This window comes from Oryctolagus cuniculus, chromosome 14, assembly GCF_964237555.1.
Source record: "Oryctolagus cuniculus chromosome 14, mOryCun1.1, whole genome shotgun sequence".
Classification (NCBI taxonomy): domain Eukaryota; kingdom Metazoa; phylum Chordata; class Mammalia; order Lagomorpha; family Leporidae; genus Oryctolagus; species Oryctolagus cuniculus.
Window position 1 is genome coordinate 316759 of NC_091445.1, and position 13325 is coordinate 330083.

Genomic DNA, 13325 nt, shown 5'->3' on the forward strand with positions numbered 1-13325 from the left:
GGAAGACCTCTCTCTCTCTGCCTCTGCCTCTCTGTAACTCTGCCTTTCAAATAAGTAAATAAATCTTTAAAAAATAATAATAATAAAGAAAGAATTAGTGAAGCTTACAAAGTGCCTGGGGCAGTGAGGAAAAGGTGCATACTAACTGGCTGAAGCAAAGCAGGGAGCAGCCACGGAGATTAAAGCTGGCACAGAAAACAAAACTGCTAATGAAAAGAACCAAGTCTAAGACATGCTCAGGAAACCTACAAGTGCGAGCTGATTGCATGGAGAGCTCCTGATCTCAGTGGACAGACACAGGCAGGGGCCGGAGTTGGGGCGCAGAGGGTTAGGCTGCAGCTTGGACGGCAGTATCCCATATCAGAGAGCAAGTCCAAGGCTGGGCTACTCTGCTTCCCCTGCAGGTCCCTGCTAAAGTGCCTGGAAAAGCAGCTGATAATGACCCAAGTCCCTGGGCCCCTGCCACCCATGTGGGAGACCCTGATGGATTGATTTCCTGGCTTCTGGCTTCAGCCTGGCCCAGCTAGCCCTGCCTGTTGTGACATTTTGGGAAGAGAATCTACAAAAGGAAGAACCTCTCCCTCTCTTGCTCTCCTTCTCCCAGCTTTTCAAATAAATAAATAACTCTGTTGTTTAAAAAACATGGGCATAACCAGAGTACTAAGAGAAGCGCTATAGCTAGCAAATAAGGATCCCAAGTCAACAGTTTGGGATCATCCAAGTTGACTTTGGTATAAAGTTTAGAATAAATCCTGCTGAAACTCTGATTACACCATAAACCCCAGCCTTGCTAACACACATGCTGGAGATAAGCTGTGAACACGTGGTATCCACGGTCTGTGCCGTGCCATCTCTGTCTACCCTAAGACTTTCTGCACTGCTGCATAAACTGAGAAAGTATAGAACAAAAGGAAAAGTGTGGACCCCAAAAAGCATCTTCCAGGCTGGCCCAGTGCTGCTTAGTGCATGAAAGTGTTTAAGGCACCCTTCCTCTGCAGAAGAACAAACCGGATTCTCTCCCAAGGAAGATGGTCCCAGAGATACGGCACTGCGAAAAGACTGCTCTTTGAAGCTCCCTGTCCCACCCTCTCTACCTCACACTGCTCCATCTCCTTGCCCACTGCTCCTGCTACAGACCTGCCATTTGGTCAGAAGCCTCCCCAGGGGCTCAGTGTGCCCTCAGCTTCTCTCCTCCAGCCAAGGCTGAGCCTTACAGGAACACTGACCACAGAAAGCAGACCCAGGAGCCGTCCTTCTTTGGAACGACAATGGGCACGGCCCGCCTGGCATAATCTTTGAATGAGAAATAATGCACTTTTCCTGACAGCCACCGCCCCGACCGTCCCCTCCTCCCCAGCAGATGATAATGAAGATTACTTATGCCAGAAAACTACCCGACAGCTTTCTGCTCAGGACCGTCCTGAGGCCCACTTGGCTGTACTTGATTCAGATAAAACTGGAGAACACTCACAGGTAACCATGGGTGGGAACTCTAACTTACCAGCATAACTGGGCTGATTAACATTTGCACCTTTTTTTATAAAACAGTGAACAAGATCCACATCATTGTGCAGAGCAGCCTGATACAGTAAATTCTCTCCAAAAATGTTTCTCCGGTTAATGCTAGAAAGAGATATGTTATACTCTCTCCTTGTTCCTGAAAGGAGAAAATGAGCAAAAGAAAAAAAAAACGCTCATTTGAAAATCAGGTTGAATCCAATGAACACTCTGGAAGTAAGGTACACTATAGCTATAATGTTATCTATGTACAAAGAGAAGTGATAAATCTAATTAGTTTTAAAATATTTGTGGTAAATTATAAATCATGATAAGGTAGTGTATACTGGTTGAAACCCCATGAAAGATACATATGTGAGGACATTAACAGATTTTCTCAAAGGTTCTGGTGAAAATGACTATTCAAATCTAGAACTCTATACTATCAAGCTTACTAAAATGCTATAGGAGTGGGCAAAATCAGTTAAGATGCCCATGCACCAAACTGGCAAAGTATCTGTTCAACCGGTTCTTGACCCCAGCTTCCTACTAATGCAGACCCTGGGAGGCAATGGAGATGGCTCGAGCAACTGGGTTTCTGTCACTACAGGGGAGACCTACACCGAGTTCCTAGCTCTTGGTTTTCATCACAGTCTAACTCTCCCCAGTGCAGGCATTTCAGGAGTGAAACTGCATGGAAGCTCTCTGTCTCTGCCTCTCTGCCTCTGAAATAAACAAATAAAAAAACACTTTGAGGGACAGGCCTATTGCACAATGAGTTAAGCAGCCGCTTGGGACACCAACATCCACCATCGGATGCCAGTTTGAGTCCCAGCAACGTCACTCCCAATTCAGCTCCTTGTGAATGGGCCTCGTAAGCAACGCATGATGTCTCAAGTACCTGAGTCCCTGCGACCTACAGGGAGAGCATGGTGGAGTTCCTAGCTCCTGGTTTCCACCTGGCTGCTCTGAGGATTTGGGGAGCAAAGCAGCAGATGGAACATCTCCCCTGCTCTCACTCTGTCACTCTGCCTTTCAAACAAATAAATCTTAAAATTTAAATGACAAAGCAGCAAGGAATAGAAAAAAGTTCAGTGCAAACTAAGTTGTGGACGTTCACTTTCAGTCCTAACTAAATAACTGCTGTGACTTCCCCTCACCCCGTTCTAAACAACCAGAAAACTAAGTGAAATGCACGCAGGGAATCTAGTTTCAAACACTGGAGAGTGCAAAGTTCGAACCTAGGACCCCCTGAAATGAAGGGACACAGACAAGGGCAGGAGGCCTAGGATCACCCTGGCTTCTTGCACAGGGTTGGTAGGGGACAGGCAAAGCAGGTGGATCTTGCTGATGTGAGGAAATAGACATTAGATTGGAGGAGGCTGGGATGGCACAACTTGCTGGAAAGAACCCAAGATGAGAGAACACAGCAAAGACACTAGAAACTCATCCTGAGTCATTATCCAAATATTAAATTGCTTGTGTATAAGGCAAGCATCCATAGGCCAGCATGAACGACTATCAAGGAACTGTAATTAACCACCGTCAGAGAATACACAGAGCTTGGAGATACTCCCATGCCTACCAGCCTGCAAAGACAAATTCTGCTTAACAAGGAGAGGTAGGAGTTGGGGGGGTTGGGGGGACAGCTCTGATCTGGTAGTTCACTCCCCAGACGCCCACTCTGACCAGGGCTGAGCCAGATGCTGAGAATTCAACGTGAGCCTCCCACATGGGTGGCTGGGACCCAACTACTTGAGCCATTGTCTGCTGCCTCCCAAGAGTCCACATTTTCAGAAATCTAGAATTGCAAGCTGGAGCTGGGACTTGAACTCAAGTATGGGATGCAGGCATCCTAATCAGTGCTTTGGCTGCAAGGCTGAACACTCACTGCTACAGCTACCTTTTTTTTTTTTAATGAAACTTTGAGGGGCCAGCAATGTGGCACAGCAGGTTAACGCCCTGGCTTGAAGCACTGGCATCCAAAATGGGCACCAGTTTAAGACCTGCCGGCTCCACTTCCCATCCAGCTCTCTGCTTTGGCCTGGGAAAGCAGTAGAAGATGGCTCAAATCCTTGGGCCCCTGCACCCGTGTGGGAGACCTGGAAGAAGCTCCTGGCTTCTGGCTTTGGATTGGCGCAGTGTGGGGAGCAAACCGGACTAGACTGAGTTACTGGAATTAAGACTTATTCTATGCATCTGCTCTCCCACAATATGGCGCTGAGAAGGGAGAAACAGCTTCTACACAGATGCCTCCAGTTCAACCAATAGACTGTGGGACCTGCTCCTGATTGGAGGAGAGCAGCGTATTCGGCGTGTGGGCAGCCGAGTTGGGATTGGCGGAGGAGGACTATAAAGGAGGAGAGAGACGGCATGCACCAGGAACATCTAAGGGGAACATCTAGCTGAAGGAACACCCGTGCAGCCCCCGAGAAAGCCGGCCGGCGGTGTGCCGCTCCCCTGCGGAAGTGGGGAATGTGGCCAGGGGGAACTGCCCTTCCACGGAGGTGGAAGGGATAGTAGCCAACCCGGGAAGAACCAGCAGCAAACCCGGGGAGGGCCGAGCAGACGAAAGAACAGCGCAGGGTTTAGTGTCGTTCCTCCACGAAGAGGGGGAGCGACAGCGCAGCTCCAGCTGTTGTGGCCTTTTGGGGAGTGAACCATTGGATGGAAGACCTCTCTCTCTCTCTCTGCCTCTCCTCTCTCTGTGTAACTCTGACTTTCAAATAAGCAAAAAAATCATTAAAAATAAATAAATGAATGAAACTTTGAGAATGTTACACTTTTCAATTCTTAAAAATTTACTTATTTGAGAGAAAGACCCATCTGCTAGCCACTCCCCAAATACTTAGAACGGCTGGGGCTGAGCCAGGGCTGAATTCAAGAGGTGAGAACACAACAAAGGGAACATAATCTGACACTTGAGTGACAAAAGCTCAATCACTTAAGCCACCCCTGCTGCCTCCAGGGTCTGTGTTAGCAGGAAGCTAGAGTTAGGAGCCAGAGTCGTGACTCAAACCCAGGCACTCTGATATGGGGCATGGGTATCTTAGCCAGCACTTTAACCAGTAGGCTAAATACCTAACCCCAGAGTAGCTGTTCTTGCACATTCCATCAAATTTTCTACACAATCAGGCTGTTCATAACTAAAAACATCCTTTCTAAGCTGGGTGCCTTTTGTTCTTCTTCCTGACTGCCCTGGCTAGAACCTGCAGTACAGAGCTCAACAGAAACGATGGGAGGAGACGCCCCTGTTCTGCGGGACCATCTTGGGAAAGCCCTTTGTCAGGCTGAGGAAATCCCCCTCTATTCCTAGCTCACAGAGAGTTTGTATCAGGAATGGATGCTAAGTGCTGTCAAAGCCCTTTTCAGAATTTTAATATTAAAATGATCTTATGGGTTTTTTTCAGTTTATTATAATGAATTACAGTGATAAAAATTTTTAATTGTAAAACCAACCTTGCATTCCTAGCATAAACACTATTTGGTGTTGGTATATATCAAATCATGTTAGATTTAATATGCTAAATTCTGTTGAGAATTCATGAAGTAATATAGTTTTTCTTCTCATAACATCTTTGATTTTGGCATCAGTTTAATGGTGACCTTGTAAAATGAGTTGGGAAGTATTTCCTCATAAATTTTTTGGAAGAGTCTGTAAAGAACTGGCATTAATTCTCACTTAAATTTTTGTTAGAAGTCACCACTGAAAGTGCTTCAGATTGAAGCAGCCGATGCTACCAATGAATTGTGCAATGCTGGGAAAATCCTAACTCCTGCTGAACACAGTTTCCTGATCAGTGAAATGAAGAAGTGCAGGCAGGGAATAACCAGAATTCCATTTCTGTAAGTTACTTCCTTAAAGAAATGAAGAAATACTCAAAATATGTCTCACCTTTTCTTTCTCCAAATCGTTCATTCTTCCTGACCCATCCAGTCTGGAATCTGGATAAATGAGTATCCCTCCGTTTACCTCTTATTAAAGCAAGATCCTGCATTCTTGAAAAATAAATGTAGTTTTTAAATCACCAATGTTTTCTACTAGCATTCATGAAGAATCACACCAAATTTTTACTAGATTTTTAAAATGCAAAGGTATTTTACTGGGCTATTCTCCAGTGTATTGCAGCTTTAACAAGAAATGACTCCTCAATGGACTACACGTAAATCCATGGCAGGCAGGCCCATGCCACCCTCTCTCCATGACACGCGTGGGACTCGCTACTCTACTTGCAGTCACCTGCCAGTGTGAGCATTTTGAATCTCCCACTCCTCACTCCCCATTTCCCTATTCTAGGGAAAAAGAGGCAGGCTTTTTTGCAAAAGAAAAAACTTGTTATGTGGTATGACACTGATCAAAAATTGCGAAATCCAAAACAAAAAGAAATATAACAAATAAAATTTTTTACTTGAACCAAATTTCTCCAGCTATGTAAGTATCTATTAGGTACATACAGCCTACCTGGAGAGACACATAATTTGGTAGCATACCTGAAATTCTTAGTTGAACATTGATTTATTCCATCTTCACCACTACGTACTTTTGGTAAAATGTTTTCTGGCATCTTACACGTGTCAGCTGAGGGCTTTGCTTCCCTGATGACTTTCAGCTTTTCCAGTCTGGATGATCTCCTTAACACATGTGGAGCGTCCTGGTCACAGCCATTTTCCACTGGATTTGAATTTTCCTTACTGCTTAGTGGCTCACAAGAGGTGACATTTTGGTGAGAAGTCTGCAATCCACATGAATTTGGGTCTTCCAGAGTCTGTAAAGATGTAAATACACCCACAAACAATTACAGCACTGCAAAAAAATTTAAAACCAGAAGAAATTAAATTTTACCTTGTCCTCTAATCAAAATGCTTCTTACAAAATGAAAGTTCAAGAATTTGCAGGCATATGAACACAATGAAAAACTTATAACTGGTATAATAAAGGAAAATGCATATTTAAGAGGTTAAGAAGAGTGTAGGCCAGCGCCGCAGCTCAGTAGGCTAATCCTCCACCTTGCAGCGCTGGCACACAGGGTTCTAGTCCCGGTCAGGGCACCGGATTCTGTCCTGGTTGCCCCTCTTCCAGGCCAGCTCTCTGCTGTGGCCCAGGAAGGCAGTAGAGGATGGCCCAAGTGCTTGGGCCCTGCACCCCATGGGAGACCAGGAGAAGCACCTGGCTCCTGCCTTCGGATCAGCGCTGTGTGCCAGCTGCGGCGGCCATTGGAGGGTGAACCAACGGTAAAGGAAGACCTTTCTCTCTGTCTGTCTCTCTCTCACTGTCCACTCTGCCTGTCAAAAAAAAAAAAAAAAAAAGAAGAGTGTAAGTAAAAATAATTTTCTCAATATTCATTCTTAAATGCAAGGACGGGGCCGGTGCCGCGGCTCACTAGGCTAATCCTCCGCCTAGCGGCGCCGGCACACCGGGTTCTAGTCCCGGTCGGGGCGCCGGATTCTGTCCCGGTTGCCCCTCTTCCAGGCCAGCCCTCTGCTGTGGCCAGGGAGTGCAGTGGAGGATGGCCCAGGTGCTTGGGCCCTGCACCCCATGGGAGACCAGGAAAAGCACCTGGCTCCTGGCTCCTGCCATCGGATCAGCGCGGTGCGCCGGCCGCAGCGCGCTGGCCATTGGAGGGTGAACCAACGGCAAAGGAAGACCTTTCTCTCTGTCTCTCTCTCTCACTGTCCACTCTGCCTGTCAAAAAAAATAAAAATAAATAAATAAATAAATTCATAATAACATACTGATACAGTTGGTCACCATTCAGCAAATTAAAAGATGTAAACAGTGCTATATTTCCTTACATGAAAGACAAACAAGATATGAAATTTAGAAGTTAATAAGCATACAAATGACATTTTTGTATAAATTAACTTTACATAGAACATGATAAAAACAAATGAAACTTTTAACAATGCTTATCTCTAGAGACTGGAGCTGTAATTCTATATCTGAATTTTTTATAGAGGACACAAACTGCCAACATGAAAAAGGACCTCAGCCACTGCAGAACCACCTGGGCTGGAACAGCAGAAATTCTAAACTCCCGCAGCTATGACACTGGGCAGTATTCTCAGACGCAGAAGGCAAAGTTCTTCTTAAGCCTGAAGAGAGGCACAATTTTTTCCCCTCTCCTGGCAGCCTAATGCATATGTTCTATGTCTAATTATAAATTAACGCCAAGTCTCTTGCATTAATCCTTCTTTTATATAAGCAACCTAATAATATGTCTTCTTGGGTCTACTGGGAAGAAATCTATCCAATTTTCTAATTCCTCTGGAAACTCCATCCCACAGGAATTTCTAAAAAGATCACTGTTTGCTTCAAATTACAAAGTATCATCTGAGTGTTGATATTTGAGTAGAAAATGTGAACTTCACACAATGAGGACTTATTAAAGGTCACCACAGAAGGCAAACTCACAGCCTCATACTTAACCTACTTTCTCTGCTGTCAGATGCTTGTCCCGCTGCTCAGTTAGCCTGAAACCGTGTTCACGTGGTGTGTAACAAAGAGACTCCAAATCCACCCCTGCTACTTGCGTGCAGTCTTCGTCGAGCTCCACTTCCAAAGATTGGTTTCTAGCACTGAGACTGCCACCTTCCTCTTCTCCATGACAGATGGGCCCCACTCTGGCTTCTGACGACGCATTCAGGGTTGCCAACAACTCAGCTGGCAAGGCCGCACCTCCTGTGCCTTGAGGTAAATCTCCGCTACATGCCATCCAGGCAGTCAGAGGCAGGGGGACGGAACTCAGGGAGTCTCTCAGTGGACTCAGCAAGTCTCCAGGGTCAGCATCCTTCTTTATTTCCGACAGTTCCAACAGTCGTTCCTCCCAGCCACTTCCTGGTGATGTCAGCAACTTACTCTCCAAGGCAGACACAAAAGTTTCGAGAGAACTTCCTGCATCAGAGTTCTCTTCACGAGTCACACCCAGTGAGACTTCCTTTGAACCACACTCAGGAAGCGGATCTGATGCAGCTAAGACCGTCTCTGGCTCTGCTGATGACTTCTTCACAGCAACTGTGTCAGGTACTGTAACAGCAGCGCCTGAAAAAAGGCTAACTTCAGGGGAATCTGTGTCTTCACTCAGGTCCTGTGTACGCCAAATAGAAATTCTATGATTAGGACATGTACAAAAAGTGTTTAAAATGAAGTTTTAGTTTTATAATGTATTTTCTTTGTAAGGTATCCTCAAAAGATTCAGGGACGGACATCTGGCCTAGCAGTGAATACGCTGGTTAGAGACAGACCTGTGTCTCCCTCCAGACTACCTAATTTTGAGTCTTGATTACCAAATCGAGCTTCCTGGTACCGCACAACCTAAGATGCAGCTAATGCTGGAGTTAAATGGGCAGGTCTCTGACACCCATGTGGAGAAGTGCGTTGAGTTCCTGGCTCCTGGCTTCAGCCCTGGCCAAACCCAGTCCATACAGGCATTTGGGGAAGGCATCAACAAGAGACTGCTCTGTATCTGTCGCTCTGTCTCTCTCTCTCTCTCTACCTATTAAATAAGTGATTATTTTCAAAGGGTTGTCAAACACCCCCTCCAACCTTCCATAAATAAAAAGAATATTCGTTACTGCTCTCCTATACCAAATTACTAATGACTGAGTACACAATTAAACGCTGACTACTGGGCCAAGAGTAACAGTAGCTGGGCTGTATTTAAACCCCGTTAGGTTTAAATCACGTGCTAACAAGGAGGAGCTGCCATGGACAGCTGAACAGCCCAGGAGCTTCTTCTACATCTCCCACGTGGGTGGGAGGGGCCTAAGCACTTGGGTCATCTTCCCCTGCTTTCCTGGGCATACTAGCAGGGAGCTGGATAGGAAGTGAAGCAGCCGGGACTGACCAGTGCCCACATGGGATGTTAGCATCACAAGCAGCAGCTTAACCCACTATGTCATGCCAGTCCCAGATTTTCACAAATGTTAGAAAAATGCTTGGTGAAATAAAGTTAAACAAATTGCCTTACTGGGACTTTTCAGAGCATGTGCATTGTAAACCTTTAAGGACTTAGGACATGGTATTTTCCAAACTTATTGATCCAAAAAATCCTTCACAAAGACCTATTAATGCGAAAGGGTTCACGGGATTAAGAAATATTTATATAGTCGATGAATAATGACTACCAGATAGGGAACAATTACTCTGGTCAAGATCATAAGAGTTATCTGAAACAGATACACAGAAGGGGTAGGACTGAGCCAGAAATTAAAGGTTTGTAAAAGAGTAAAGGGGAGGATGGGGCCAGCATGTGGTACAGCAGGTAAAGCTGCCACCTGCAACACTGGCATCCCATGTGAGCACTGGTTCAAGTCCCAACTGCTCCACTTCTGATCCAGCTCCCACACTTCTGATCCAGCTCGCTGCTAATGGCCTGAGAAAGCAGCAGAAGATGACCCAAGGGCTTGGGCCTCTGCACCCATGTGGGAGACCTGGATGAAATCCCGGGCATCTGACTTTGTCCTAGCCCAGCCCTAGCTATTGCAAACATTTGGGGAGTGAACCAACAGATGGAAGATATTTCTCTTTATCTGTTTTTTTAAAAAAATATTTTTAAAAACATTTATTTGTTTACTTAAGAAATAGTTATGGAGAGAGGTAGAGATAAGGAGAGAGAGGTCTCCCATCTGCTGGTTCACTCCTCAAATGGCTGCAACAACCAGGGCTGCGCCAGGCTGAAGTCAGGAGCCAGGAGCTTCCTCCAGGTCTCCCACTTGGGTGCAGGGGTCCAAGCACTTGGGCCAACCTCTGCTGCTTACCAGGCACATCAGTAGGGAGCTGGATGGGAAGTAGGGCAGCCAAGACTTAAACCAGCACCCATATGGGATGCTGGTGGTGTAGGCCGGGGCTTTAACTCACTACACCACAATGCCAGCCTCATAAATAAATCTTTAAAAAAGAGAGAGGGCCGGCACTGTGGCACAGTGGGTTAAAGCCCTGGCCTGCAGCACCAGCATCCCATATGGGCGCTGGTTCTAGTTCCGCTGCTCCACTTCTGACCCAGCTCTCTTTTTGGCCTGGGATAGCAGTGGAGGATGGCCCATGTCCTTGGCCCCCTGCACCCACGTGGGAGACCCAGAGGAGGCTCCTGGCTCCTGGCTTCAGATCGGCCGTTGTGGCCCTCTGGGGAGTGAACCATGGATAGAAGACTCTCTGTCTCTACCTCTCTGTAACTCTGTCTTCCAAATAAATAAAATAAATCTTTAAAAAAGAGAGAGAGAAAGAGAAAGAGAGGAACACACTATTTCTTAAACATCAGCTGGGTATCAGATACCATGAGCCATCAGTGCTCTGAGTCCTCACCTACGTGAAATGAGTTTCACAGTCAGTACTTTACAGATGTATGTGGCAGAGTGGCACTTGGAACCTAAACCTGGTTCCAAATTTTCTGTTCTTTCCCCTGCCTTTTGGCTCTCTGCTTAAGTAAAAAGACATGGTGGCAGGACTGTGCAAGGTGCACCTGAGATAAAGACAACTACAGGCATGGCAGGGCTGCCTGAGGAGACGCTCTGCCGCTTGCTATCCCTGCAGAGTGGGAGAGCCGGGGGACAGTCCTCTGGTTCCCAAGACAGCAAGCAGAAAGCAAAGCCAAAGCACGAAGTTGACACTGAAGGCAACCAGAAAGAGAAAGCAGTGTCCACCACAAGGTATTGGAAGGACTAGTGTAACAGACAAGCGGACAGCAGGAATTCACTAGTCATGTCTGCAACGAGCTTAACAAGTAACACACTTCTCCAGACAAACAGTACCAGACATCACATTGGCTGAGAAACAGATAGAAAACCCCATTTTGTTAGACACAAGGAAGAATAAACACCGGAAGACCTATTGACAAAAAAGATTTCTATCTATTGAAATGGAGCCTAAGTCATATTCTTGCCTAGGGGAGACTGAATGAACTTGATATTGTCACTGAAACATTTTTTTTAAAATCCATAATCTACATAGCTAATCTCCATGGTAAGGACCAAAATTTTCTTTAAGATTTATTTATTTATTTTGAAAGTCAGAGTTACAGAGAAAGAGGGAGAGACAGACAGCGAGAGATCTTTCATCCACTGGTCCACTCTCCAGATGGTCTCAACGGTCAGCACTGGCCCAGGTTAAAGCCACTTGGGTGACGAGGGACAAAGCACTTAGGCCATCTTTCGCTGCTTTTTCCAGGCCATTAGCAGGGAGCTGGTTCCGAAGTGGAGCAGCCAGGACAGGAACCAGCCCCCATATGCGGGATGAAGGCATTGCACCTGCAGATTCACCTACAACATCACACCGCTGGCCCCCAGACAAACATTTTCAATACATTTTTAATTAAATCCACGTTCCACAAAACTAATCTCTGTGACACAGACCAACCTTTTCCGGGTACAGCAGAACTTCAGGACTTTCAGCCACAGGTCCTAGAAGACAACGATATATTTTTATTTGTTTACTACAGTACTAAAAATATGCCCTCTCACTCAGCATTTTACAATCAATTAACTTGAGTTCCCCTCAGTCGAGTGACATATAAATATGGATTTATTAATATAAAATTACTATTGTCTTGGCAATGAGGTTATAAAATTGCTCCATTTTTTTAAACAAAAATTGTATATGCCTTCAGATAGACTTGTAATTATCTGAAATTAGTTTAGCCAAAAATCAATGTTAACTCTTTTTTGGCTGAAAAACCATTCTGACTTTTCCAGTATCATCATCTGCTCCATTACAGGTAACAAAGCTTATGTGAATTCACGCCTCTAGAGAGAGGCATGAAACGAACACCCACAGGGGCCAGAAGGAGTCAAAGGCCCTGGAGAAGCCAGCGTGGTAGTGTAGTGGGTTAAACCACAGCCTGCATCTCATATGGTGCCCGTCCTAGTCCAGTGCTCCACTTCTGAGCCAGTTCCCTGCTAACATGCCTGGGAAAGCAGCAGGATGGCCCAAGTCCTTGGGCCCCTGCCACCCATGTGGGAGACCTGGATGAAGTTTCTGGTTCTTTGAGGCCATTTGCAGAGTGACCTAGTGAACGGAAGATCTTGTCAATCTTCTCTCTCCCTCTCTCTCTCTCAACATAACTCTGCCTTTCAAACAAATAAACAAATCTTGAAGTCTCCCTGAACAGTATGAGGACTGCTGCCTTGCCCCCATAGTCCTCCGATGGCAGCTCAAGTCAAGTCAGACTGAGCCAAGACGAGGGAAAAAGTACTTCCACTCCACACTCCCTTTGCCTTCTACCTCCACCACCAAGACTCAGGTATTCTGACATAGTTGGGTGGGAATTCAGGACTATGGATGCTTCAAGCGTGTTTGGTCACGTCTGGCTTCTTCTGAACCATCTATACAACTAGAATAAAAGAAAGCAGCTATTTGCTGAACCTCAGAATGCACATTCAAGGCAGACACATTTTTTCAGGTGGGACGGTTGCGGGGGGAAGTAGAATAAGTATAAATACATTCACAGAGCTTCACATTTTCCACAATATGTTTTTTTTTTTCTTGCTTCACCTTTGCCATTTAATGATTAAAAAAAGAAAAGAAATGATGACTATGAAACCAGCTAGGAAAGTTACGTTCATGGCATTCCATTCCCTCAAACGATGCTAAGCAAAAAGTCTTAAGAACAAATAATTTCTCATCCTTGCTTTAGAAACCTTTGTGTCAAGCAGTGATGGCACATTTACAGTCTGAATCTTAACCTCTATGCTTGCAAGGAGTCTTTCCTAAACAAAACTCTCAGATCCTTGGAGGGTTAAAGTTAAAACCGGACAAGAAGATTTCACCCTCTTCCTCCTCCCCTGCATTGAAACAAAGAATCTCACATCCTCCCTTGTTGTCTTCAACCACTGCA

The 13325-nt window shown here is 45.6% G+C and overlaps 1 protein-coding gene across 6 annotated transcripts in view; it reads right to left on the minus strand.

The window, feature by feature from the left end:
• ANKRD31 (ankyrin repeat domain 31) overlaps positions 1-13325 on the minus strand; it is a 201547-nt gene that overhangs the window by 111559 nt on the left and 76663 nt on the right. For 5 of the 6 annotated variants that reach the window (XM_051838688.2, XM_051838690.2, XM_051838691.2 and 2 more), the window contains exons 6-10: positions 11849-11892; positions 7929-8582; positions 5989-6263; positions 5393-5496; positions 1502-1657 (exon numbers count right to left, since the gene is read on the minus strand). In XM_051838688.2, coding sequence (XP_051694648.2) covers positions 1502-1657; positions 5393-5496; positions 5989-6263; positions 7929-8582; positions 11849-11892 — 1233 coding nt within the window. The remainder of the gene's footprint in view (positions 1-1501; positions 1658-5392; positions 5497-5988; positions 6264-7928; positions 8583-11848; positions 11893-13325) is intronic. The other variant, XM_051838689.2, reaches the window with a different exon arrangement.